The sequence below is a fragment of the Filicampus tigris genome, chromosome 1 (assembly GCF_054856515.1).
Source record: "Filicampus tigris isolate MCC_2025a chromosome 1, RoL_Ftig_1.0, whole genome shotgun sequence".
NCBI classification, from domain to species: Eukaryota; Metazoa; Chordata; class Actinopteri; order Syngnathiformes; family Syngnathidae; genus Filicampus; species Filicampus tigris.
Genome location: NC_141217.1, coordinates 7,327,403 through 7,339,629, shown reverse-complemented (window position 1 = coordinate 7,339,629; position 12,227 = coordinate 7,327,403). Strand labels below are relative to the sequence as shown.

Below are 12,227 nucleotides of genomic sequence, written 5' to 3'. Positions count from 1 at the left end.
GAAGGAACCATACTGAATATGAAGAGACACGCAAGCATAAAGCACAGAGACGCTCCAAAGCGCACGCAGCAACCCCCCCAGAGGACACTCCTGACGATGATGAACAAAACCACAGCAACTAACTGTTGAGGCCAGTTGCCATGGTTACTAAGGCTGAGGCACGTTGACGGACCCAAGGTGACCGACACGGCTGTTGATCACCGTGGTAACAAGCAGAGCTTTTCACATACGCCGAGGCTGAGCTCGTGTACATTTCTTTCAAGCATAAACTTGTTGCTCGTCATTCGTCACACTCGTAAACGCAACATACGCACAACAACAGAAAGGAAATGTACGACGCAAGGGTTACAAGGTCGTTATACTGCGCCGAACAGTCAAAGTCTGACATATTTTAGTTTTACTGCACACGTGAGGTTTTATTACTCATTGTACTCACGCAATTGGTCAAAGTGTGTCTGCAGGCCATCTGGTCCTGGGACTGAGCACACCAAACGAGCCTTTTGGAAGGTGCTCCACTTGTTGACCAAACTCCTCTGGCCTCCAATGTCATTCTGCACACCAAAACACAGCAGCAAATCACATTCAATTAAAAAACATCACACCTCATAGGCTATTCAAACAAACTCTGCCACATCGTCAAGACTCCCCAACTACTTTTACCCAATGACAGCACAGGGATCCCAAAGTACAAATGCAGTGGAACTTCTAAAATCAGAGTCATAATATATGGAATTTGACCATATTTTTCTGGAAACGTGTCATCAACGTCACAAAAACAACTGCCCTCGAGAGACGGCAGCTTACTGTATTTCCCGGCAGTTTAGCTCAGTGAGCGTTTAAAGACCTTACCTGCTAAGTGTGCTTTGCTTTTTCTTTTGTTTTACGGAGCATTTTTTGGGACACCCCCACGGAAAGGGTGGCATAATGTCTAAGAGAAAAAGTGTGACGATGACCATAAAATGGAACTTAATAAGACATATTGGAAACAGAGCAAGCACCCTGGATTCTTATTGCAATACAGATAGGTCAGCAATCATTAAATAACAAGTATAAACGAAGTTAAAAAAAATGCATATGAAATAATCCTCCTTGTCTATGTTTGTGTTCATCACGCAAAGTTAAGACTGAGCAAACCATTTTTTGATTGTTTTATTTTACAGCAACTGACATATTTTATACACTTGCGTGACACTTGACACTGCTAGGTTACTTGAAACACTGAATAAACTGTTATGTTTATGATGGTGACACTTGAACGAACAGATTCATCCCATTTTATTTTATTTTTTTCAAGGGAAAAATTGCTGAAAAAATGTGAAAAATGCAACCATCGTCATGCACACATAGCTATCAACATTAAATAGTCCCGTAAAAGTGGATGCAGCAGATACAGGGATAGTAACAAACATAAACAATCCCAGCGTGTGTGCTTATCTATACGATGTGGTTGGAACGTCCAAACAAAACTTTGGACAAAAACACACACCTCCAACGGACTCAGACACATGCACCGCTAAGCACGTATCGGACATGTGCAGGCAAACACTTTAAAATAAACAAGCCGTCTAGGGCTGATCGAAACATGTACAACAAATACAGCTGGCATCTGTGGTTTTGGGCACAAACATTTCAGCAGCCTACCTTGCACACCCGGGCCACTCTGGAGTAGAGTACCTTCCCAGCGGCCCCTTCGGCCTCCTGAGCGCGCTCGGTGAAGAACACGTAGACCTTATCGTCCTCTGGATTATCTGTTTCAGACAGTGGCGCGACCCGCACAAAATGGGCATCTGGCGAGCGAGGGACACAGAGGAAAAAAAACAAAAAACATTCATCTGTTGGCCAACAGTGCTGATTGCGCTTTTACATGTACGAGTGCAAATGCAAAAGCGCAAGAGGGAGAGAAGGAAGGATAGAAGTTCATCTTATACACAGCAGAACGCCATCTCGTACCGCATCGGTTATCAGCAGCAGACGACAGCAAAACACTAAGCAGCATTCAGGAGATGGTTTGACATGGATTCAATCCCATAGAACATCAGTCATCTACAACTCTGTACAACGCTTACCATTTTCATCACTGTTTATTCTACATTGGCTGGATAAAAAAATACAAAGGCCCAGCTGGTGCTCAAGTGGTCCTATGTAATTGTTCGGATATGCTTATGCAATATCACAAGGCCAATTGACTGTGGGGGTGTTGCCACATTATGAATGTTGGACCTAGACCTGACCAAGCCCATATTCGAACGATGCTCCTCCAGGCTTTTACTGAATGGTAGCCGCTCGATCTTAGGGCTGCTTTTATATGAATCTGAACAGTCAGAGGCAAACTGAAATTTGCATCGCTATCCAATAGTTCAACATCATCTAGGGCATTTACTGGGGATGTAACGATTCACTCAAGCCCCGATTCGATTCGATTTTCAATTCTCACTTCCCGATTTTCGATTCCATTCGATTTCTTCAAAGTCGCTACCATGCTTGTCTCTGTGTGCTAGTGTGGTGCTGCAGCCATCCACATGCAAAGCGTGTCATGTAGGGCTGCCACAAACTATTATATGCCACGACTAATCACCAACAGAAGTCGCGAATAGTCGACTAATCGGATCATATGTAAATCGCGGCATGATCGCACCAGGCTCTTATATAACAATCAGTAGCTTACAGATAGAATTCTTTAACTTATGCACAAAAGGATAATAAGACAATTAAGATGAAAGTACATTCAACTTGTATTAAACTTTGCTGAAACTAAACAAAAAAAATTGTAGTTGAAAAATACTAATCGCGATTAACTATGGAAAATTTTGCGATTCATTAGTTAACATTTTTTTATCGTTTGACCTCACTAATTCTTACATTAGATAATAAAAATGTAATCGCAATATCGATATTGCTATATTCAACAACCATTTTGAATATCGAATGTTTTTTCAATATCATGCAGCCCTACTCGATATGATGACTTCATTACTTGAACCACTTCTATTCTTACACTGATGAGTTCACCACTGGACGTATGTCTTCTCTCTAGCTTTGTTGACATTTTTCATTTGTTGAAGAGTGCATTGTATACGCTCCTTTTTTGGGGTATTTTTTTCAGAGTTGATTCAATTGATTCATTTAATTCCGTTCAATTAAATTTTACTTGTAGTCGAAGACAGCTGGGATAGGCTCCAGCACGCCCTGCGACCCTTGTGAAGATAAGCGGTATCGATAATGGATAGATGGATGTACTAAATCACAACAGAAGGTGTCTCCGGGCACTTTACACATGGAGAAAATCCAGAAAGACACTCCTCACTTTTTACAAGACCAAATGTACCCCACACCAGCAAGCTAGCTAGCAAGCACTAGCCTAGCATGAGTGGGTTCACGTTTGGTCGGGCCTGTAACTTTTTAATAATTCCACTTAATGTAGCCAATTTGTATTTTCTGCTTGAATATTTTGCACTTTTTGGCATGTTTTACTCACACATTATTTTCCTGTATGTGTACTGTCTACATTGTCAACAATTTAGGTGCATAACAAAGAAGCAGATGGTAAGGGATAACTGATGCTCGTTTCATTTCTTGAAAAAGCAAGAAAAAACAATGATTAATGATAGAGAAAGTGATTTATATGGGAACTGAAATGAAACGGAATAACTTCTGTACAGTATTCAATATATATCACACAGAATATTAACATGAAAATAAAACAATAAGCAGAAAATAGAACAAAAAAACAAAAGAAAACGAAATTACAAATATATGGCTGTGGATGACCAGTATCCCATCAAGAAACCTCCAATTGTTTATGATATGCTGTAAATTGATCATAATATTCAACAAAACAATCAGGATCCTATATTAAGGTCAATTCAAAGGAAATTGTTCATGATCTTTTGAATGACTTTGAATCTAAAAAGAAAAATATTTCTTCACTTGCGGAAGAGACTTTGAACTAAAGGCAGGACACACAGGAAACATACTGCCGCTACTTTAAGTATGTTTTGCTCTTACCCTGCAGCCAGGTGGAGTCGTACTGCTCGGTGCGGATGACGTGCCGGTTGCCAAGACTACGGAAGAAGGCAGAGTCTCTGCTCATGAAGTCTGAAGTAATGCCAGCATACAATTCGCCATCTACACAACATAAGAGAAACCCTTCAGTTGTCCAATTTCTAATCTAAACCTCACTGAAGTTGTGGTTGGAGAAGCCAATTTACCGACGACCGCTGATGCTGTTTTCTGAAAGGGGTCGTACGGACATTTGCCCTTCCCGCATTCAGTTTGGCTGTAGGAGAGGGTCTGGTGTCCTGACTGGAGACCCAAACAGAGACACGAGTCACTTTTGTATTAAATCTACTCTACGAATGAGACTTTCTTCCTGGAACTGGCTAAGCAGTTTTTATTCCCTTATTCATCACACACACATGCACCCGCACGGGCGCACACACACACCCGCGCATATTGGGGGCTAGTAGGCTAAGTGGAGGGATTTTAAAATGTGTTAAATCCAGTCTTAAACCAGTCCGCACCACCAGTTCCTCTAAGCACCATGTCTGAACACCTGCTCTGATCTTGCATGGCCTTTCATGGGATTAGCTGGTCCCTGACACATGCACACGCACGCACAAATTCACACACTCACGCACGTCTTACACGGTCCCACAAATGGCACCAATTTAAACCTCGTATGCATTCATAACGCCATTCATGCTATTTAGAGCTTGTGTTTTTACCTGTTTATAAACATGACAAAAGCTCCAAAAGCATTTCTTATCTAAAACCGAATGCATCTCTCTTGACGGAAATATCACATTTGCAGTACTGACTGAAGTTAATTCACATTGCAAAAGTACTTTCAAGAAGAAAGTCATTGCATCACGCCTTGTCAAATTGAGCCGTACCTTGTCAAATCAAATCATAATCCCACAGAATCACACCAAACCCAATCATTACACTTTAAAATGTACCATCAAGATACGCATCAAAATGTTGTTTTTTTTTTAGAAGAGATCCACACACCTAATGGGATGACATTTACAATCATATTGCGAAAATGGAGCATACGTTTCTTATGTTAAGGATAAGACTGGATGAACTGTGGTCCATGTATGGCCATAGGGGCAGACAACACAGTCACACTGCCTGATAGGCTTGTGCATAGGGGCCATTGCTGGAGGTGGGAACACACACACACACACGAGTACACGCACACACAAAATGGGCGGGCTCACGGCAATATGGTTTCACAGGCAAAGAGAAAACCCGCACACTCACAACCAGGAATCATCGGGTTGGAAGGCGGTCTCCAAGTGTCCACTTCACAGTGGTGATCTGCGTTGGCTAACTTTACATCATGCACCCGGATTGCTCTGCTTGTATTTCCTTATAAACATACTTTGTGCGCTTCGATCTACTGCATGGAATCCAGCAAGTCTATTTCTGCTTCCGCAATGTCTAAGACTGAGAAGCCAATATAGAGTAGTGTTTCTTCTAGTTTTGTTGTTTCAATTACGTTTTTCCCAGCCATCATTTTTTTTAACACTGTAAAGAGTGGGATCCATCCAGCAAGATTCTAAGAAAAACAAAAAACATTTCCCCGAAGCATAGGAATTCAAATCTAGATAAAAATGTACTGTAGATATAGTAGCCCACTTTGAGAGCACCCTAAGACTTTAACAGAGCTGTATTTTGTAACATGTGTATCAAAAGAAAACATTTCTGTGGTTTCCATGCATGTGGTTCTGTTTTGCATGAAGACCACCTTTGCTTCAGTTACATTGATATCAGCATGTGGGTTTGCATTTATTGCAATAAATTGAATATCGTCCAATTGTGTACTGTGATACGGGCGCCATGTTGGCCAAAATATGGTGGGGTTATTGTATAAGGAGCTACTCTGTAATCCTCACTGCTAATATTGACATAGAAATAAGGAGCTTTGGATGGATGGATGGATGAATGGATGGACGGATGGATGCTAACGCTACTAAGCCTGGTCCAGACATAATAATACCACGACTGTGTATTTGCAGTCATACCTTTTGGAAGAGGCCGGTAGCTATAAAAGCACAGCGTGGGTTGAAGGCCCCTGTGCCGCACACATAAAGGTGAGTCTTGTTGAAGGGCTGCAGGACTCGTAGGAAGTTAGCACACTCCATCTGGATCACATGATGTCGAAAAATGGTTTGAACTATTGTTATCAAAATAATCGCTTGTCATCAAAAAGCATGTGTTTCTCTGTTGGACAGCAATGCAAGTTCAGGTTTCATCTCACACAAACAGGGGATGGAGGAGCATCACCTGTTTTTCATTCCCTAGAGTTGCGTGAGTGTTGTTTCTGAGAGTTGCTTTTCTTCCAGAATAAATGTGAAACTTTTGACAGTTTGAATTACAGTTCAGTGAAGAAAAAAAAAAAATGCACGCCACACTGAGGAGAAGATGAAACATCTCTCAAGTGACTCCTGCCATAGATCTATATCTGCATTGAAGTGTGCACAACAAACACGCAGTAATTAATTCAGACTGAGGCTGAGCTAATGTGTGAGTGTGTTTGGGTATGCTGATTCACCTCTGGATCCTTTCCAGCCATTAGACATTCTTGGACCCGATCCGGACTGGCAGGCCAATGCAACTGGAGAGAGTGAGAGAGAAAGTGAGATTTAACGACCGCTTTCACTGCTCACTTTACATTTCACTTAACGCGGCCGTGTCAGTGGCAGGTGCTTTATGAGGAGGAAAGTCAGCACGAGTGGAACACTAATTTAGAAGAAAGAGGTCAAGAGGAGAAGAGGCAGGGCTGTTACCGCAGCAAGCAGCCTGTCTACTAATGAATCTACTGATTGACTGACTGCACCGACTAATTTGGTCATTACAATCACCTAGAATTTACAATTACTTCAAGTATCATACATGAATCAACTCACCCACGTGGCTTAGCGCTGTTTCAACACCATGTGCAGAGCAAGTCAAGAGGGTAGTAGAGCCGGATTGAGTTTTGGTGGTTAGGGATGAGCTGCAGTTAACAAGTGTAACCTCTGATGGGCGGAGCATCTTTGTTCGGTGAAGTTCTCGAAGTGAAAATATAGAGGGTGTCTTTGTGGAGGGCTCACATGCACTTGACAGTTCGCACTGTCATTTTTAGACTCGAGGTTCACCAAGTAGGCACCCCGGAGCTTTGCCCCATAAGAGAGTTGTGCTCGTCAATGGCCTAGCGGAATAAGGAGCGGGATGTCACAATTCAGTCAGATAGTTATTTTTGAGTGTTTTGTGTTTACTGGATCTCAGTGCAGCATATGATACAGTCAATCATAATAAAATGTTGAACATGTTGGAAACTAAGATGGGACTTAGTGCAACAGTCCTAAAAAAGTTCAGGTCCTACTTGAAGGAAAGGAGTTATTTTCCGACCATTGGAAGTTTTATATCTGATTGAATGGCCATGACAAGTGGGGTCCCTCCAGGCTCAGTCTTTGGACCACTTCTGTTCAGCTTGTATGCAAGGCTTGGGTAAAGTTCTTCAGAACGCAAATGTTGGCTATCATAAATATGCAGATGATACGCAGCTATACTTTATCTATCAATGTCCCCAAATGACAACGGTTCGATTAAGGTGTTGTCTGAAACAAATTAGTAACTGGATGAAACAAAATTTCCTTCAGTTTAACCAAAACACAACTGAGGCAACTTGAAAATGTTCCATTTTCCTTTCTTCTGCAAGCGTTATTGCCCTCAGTCAAATGGTGACTGTAGAGACGCTTCTCCCGGCCGTTTAAACTGTCCTTCATAAGCGTGTCACTTTGTGGGTGCCATTTTCTATGTTGTTTTTCACAGTATACATACACTATATACCTGCTGGGGGCGTGCCTTTAGCATCCTCATTCACGCCCACCCTTCACACTTTAACGTCCGCATGCTGTCATCAGCCGCGTCCGCCTTTTCTCGATATAAGCAGCGTGTCGGAGGAAGTGTTCCCAGTCAGTCAAGCGGAGCGCCCATCAAAGTCACACAACATTTACACATTTTGGAACTCAGTGCACACATACAGCACGCCGCATTACAAGGCCATGCTCACGTCCATTTTGGAGAAAATTCAAGACTTGCAAGTGCACCTTATGGTCGTGAAAATACTGGAATTGTTTTTGAAAAGAGGATTGCTGTTAGTAAACACTTAGGGGGCCTATTTTTGTAGACAGGCGCCCATGCGCTTGGCAACAAAATGGGCGTATCTTCATTTTTGTGCTGGGGCAACTCGAGTTTACCGTTTTTGGGGAACGGGTTAACACCTCGCCGGATGTTCCGGCGGACGGAGCTGCCGCACCCCCAGAGCATCTGGCAATTTGCTGACAGAAAGTAGACTACTTTCTGTCAGCAAATTGCAAAAAGCAGGTCTAACTTGTGGCACAGGTTGGTGTAACACGAGTTTGGTGTATTTGATTGAGGCAGAGGTAGAAAACATTTAACGCTCCTCGGATGTTTGTCACTGTATTTCATTTGCAAATATGACAACTGAGAGGGACACTCCCTCTGAATCATTGTGGAAATCAATTAATTGAACAAATTCTAATCATTACCACAAAAATATGTCAACAACACCACGCTGAGCACGCTGCAGAACTATGGGGACACATGATCGGGATGCAAGGCGCTTGTCCGCATCATGTATCGCATTTACATTACATGCACACCGGCTTCCAGTCAGCTGTAGAATAGATTTCTGGTCTTTTTTTCCCCCAAATCTTAAATTCTTCCGTTTGTGTGGTTTTTTTTACCTTTGCTTTTAAATGTCTTAAATTCTTTTGCTTCTAAATGTTGGATTTTAAATGATGTTAAGCACATTGAACAAGAAATACGCTTTATACTGTAAATAAAGCTGCATTGCATTCTCTTGCCCTAAATTTGAAGCACATTTTCCCCATTCAAGCACTTGCCAACGGAAATGTCAAGAATTCTTGCTACATGACTGTGTTACAAATTGGACTTGACTGACAAGTGACGGTGTTTTTATTCACGGTCACAAAGAAGAATGTAATGAGAATATTTTAAAGGACCTGATGAAGATGGATAAGTCAAGCCAGATTTGATTTCTTTGTAACCTGTTTGACGTTGAACTCATGGATAAAATGATTTTCTTGGACACAGCAGAGGCAATGGAGGAATTTTACTTTGTCTGCATTCCGTCAAAAGCACAGCTTAAGCATTTTGGCCTGCATTCCAAAATTGTTTTGTTAAGAAAGCTTATCCACACAAAAGTCTACAGTTCCATTTTCCCCTCGTATATCATATACGATAAATGTCGATAAGTGAATGCCATATATGTATGAAATTCATGAAATTTTGATAGTGGGTTGAAAATAACCGAGGCCATTCAAAATTGTCACCTACTTTTAAAACTTGAAATTGATAATGTGGTCAGATCTCTACAAGAGTGATGTAATGGTAAGTGAGGGTGCCGTCAGGAAACAATCTTAGATATCAGGTAATGGCTCCCTGATGTAGTCATTGCAGCACTGCCTGATGGATAGCTGATTAGATTAGAAACCACACTCGGTCTTATCGCCACATACCACACACTGGCAGGAACCAGCATGGACCACCGCCAAATGCTTCTCACCATGCCAAAATGCCATTTAATAGAAATGTAACTCTTTGTGGGAAAGTGACAGGCGATGCACGCTGGGGGCTTCTTATTCCAGACAGGGCAGCTACGCTCGAGTGTAAAAACTGGCCTATCCGAATTTTCTAGTACTAGTTCTAAATATTGGCGCAGGTAGTGTAACGCAATATTGGCGAATTTGATCGAGGTGCAGGTGGACAGGTGTGGTGGATGTCATCGTCTTTCATTCATAAATATGCCGCAGCACATCTATGGAGGGCGACGGGGCGTCACACAGGGCCGCGTACGATCCGATCCAAGTGTGCACTTCTCAAATCTGTGACCTGCCTCGCCGACTTTAGATTTTCCGCACATGGACGTCTGCTTGCAGTTTCTTATAAATGTACTTTACATGCCATGACCTGCTGCGGGACACGAGCAAATCAGTTTATTGGTGATTTTCATTGACTTTGAGCGCGCCTCCCGCGCTCCGCAATTAAGAGGAATGAGCGGTGCCTGCTTCGATTGGCGGATAATCATGTCAGAATGAGTCAAGTCATGTCAGTCAATAAATAACATTTCAGGATCGGACAGATCGTTATTTGGTGAAAAGTGTCAACGGAATTTAATTCTGGACTTTAAATAATTGCCATGCACACAATATGTTTGTGAAACAGGTTCCTTTGTACACTAGGCACACTGAAAAAATATAGTTATTCACATTTCACATATTATCAAATGGGATCACTTTTGTTTATTATGTGTGTTTTCTGTGCAGCTTCTCAGCAACATTCAACGTTTAATATTTAAAAACCCTCCTTTTTTTTCCATTTGATGAAACAACAACTACCCATCATTTAACACTTTTCCTGACAAGTCTCCTATAGTATAAGACATAAAGGATTAAGTGGTCAGTTTTATTTTGAATCTGTTGATAAATATGTTGATTATTTTCTATGATATGATTAATGTGCAGATTTTCTTCAAAGGTTTGATTGGAAATGTCCTTGGAAAAATACACGCCTTATGTCTAAAACTGTAGATGTTGCATTCTCAACAGTGAACTTGCCAAAATATGTGAGTAACTTCAGATCTTTGTGAAAAGAAGCAGTAATTATCACATTGAGGCCTAAAGAGATGAAAAGGCTCTGTATGTTAGCAGAGAAAATAAACAGTAATGATGAGAACGTGGGCAACACAGGGGGGCTGTACCACCACATGGGAGGGAAGAAAAAATACTGCAGACAAGTTGGAACATCTTATAAACAGACTATAAATACGGCACATGACCCTCTAGCCGGCAGAGAGCTGAGTTATGTCTTGGATGTGACTATCTATCCTGGCGCTGGCTGCCTGCCTGCCAGAGTGGGTGGCTGGTCAGCTAACTCCTGGCTGAGAGTCTGCCTACCTGCTTACTTGCTTGGCCCCCTGCCCGCATGCGCTTCTCACTGATGTAAGCATTGATTTTATGCCACAGTGCAGCATTGTCTCTGTCCTTGCTGCGACCCCGAACACATCCTGACGGGCTGGCGGAGCCATCATCGCGTCTGTCTGCGTGTTCGAGCTCAAGCATAAAACCAACTATTGACACACGTACAACTGTCAAGTGGTCTCCTTTAAACTGATTTCGGGCCAAAGTTTATGCTCATGAGTACTCAGTCAGGCTTTAAATCTCTTATAAATTGATTCCATTACAAACATTTGCTGACAGGGATATTAGTTAAGCCGGAGAGAGACACAGAGAGAAACGTGATCTTCTACATCTCGATCAGGAAAAGGCAGGGCTCACTCAGCACATCCTGCCGCAGGGCTTTGACGTATAGCATTGGTGTCTAACAACTCACTCAAATTGAAATTACTGCCATGAAAAAGTGACTTTTAATATCTATGTCTACACTCTTTTGGAAAAAGCAAAGAAAAAATCAAGAAGTTAAGTGTTTATTTTTCTATAAAAACAAACAAACAAACAGTATTCATAGATTTAGTCAAAGATTGGTGTTACCAGATTCGCCTCATTCATGTCGATGTGAAACAAAGATCAAACAAACATCTAGCTCAACTCGTTGTCTTTAATTGTTCTCTCGTTTCTAACACTGCCGGTAAAGGGATTATTGGGAAAAAACGTGTTGCGACACATTTTCTAACCAATTAATTGCTGAATAAATCAAAGTGCAGGCTTTAAATCCCAGTTAGTCAGTTAATTATTCACATACCCAAACATGTTGGACATTGTTTTCTGCGGGGACAATTTTGGGAGAGGCTGTTGTCTGCTTGTGCAAAACAAAGTCCAGAATGTGTTCGAGTGACTTTGCTGGGGAAGAACTTCACCAAACTCCATCAAAAACATTTGGAACGTGCTAGAACAGAGATTGTAATACTCTCGGACCTACCATCTCGGGTCTGACCGCACAAGATTTCCAAACACAGACGCACGCCACAGTCTTGTCGAGAGTATTCTCAGAACGTGTGGAAGCTGTGACAACTGCAAAGGGAAATCACATTTCCTTCCATTTTCACTACCTGTAGTATTTTTAAGACTACAACACTAGGTGCCCCAATACTTATGTCCATGTCGTGCATTCATTGAGCCATGGAGCGATTTATTGGTGAGCTTGGTGCAGAAAAAAAAAATGCAATTGCCCAT

The 12,227-nt window shown here is 41.8% G+C and overlaps 1 protein-coding gene across 1 annotated transcript in view; it reads right to left on the bottom strand.

Annotated features, from left to right (window-relative positions):
- sema3h (sema domain, immunoglobulin domain (Ig), short basic domain, secreted, (semaphorin) 3H) overlaps nucleotides 1-12,227 on the bottom strand; it is a 64,229-nt gene that overhangs the window by 21,778 nt on the left and 30,224 nt on the right. The window contains exons 3-8 of the mRNA XM_086049730.1: nucleotides 6,560-6,622; nucleotides 6,030-6,149; nucleotides 4,209-4,302; nucleotides 4,006-4,125; nucleotides 1,642-1,787; nucleotides 437-551 (exon numbers count right to left, since the gene is read on the bottom strand). Of these exons, the coding sequence (XP_085905856.1) occupies nucleotides 437-551; nucleotides 1,642-1,787; nucleotides 4,006-4,125; nucleotides 4,209-4,302; nucleotides 6,030-6,149; nucleotides 6,560-6,622 (658 nt within the window). The remainder of the gene's footprint in view (nucleotides 1-436; nucleotides 552-1,641; nucleotides 1,788-4,005; nucleotides 4,126-4,208; nucleotides 4,303-6,029; nucleotides 6,150-6,559; nucleotides 6,623-12,227) is intronic.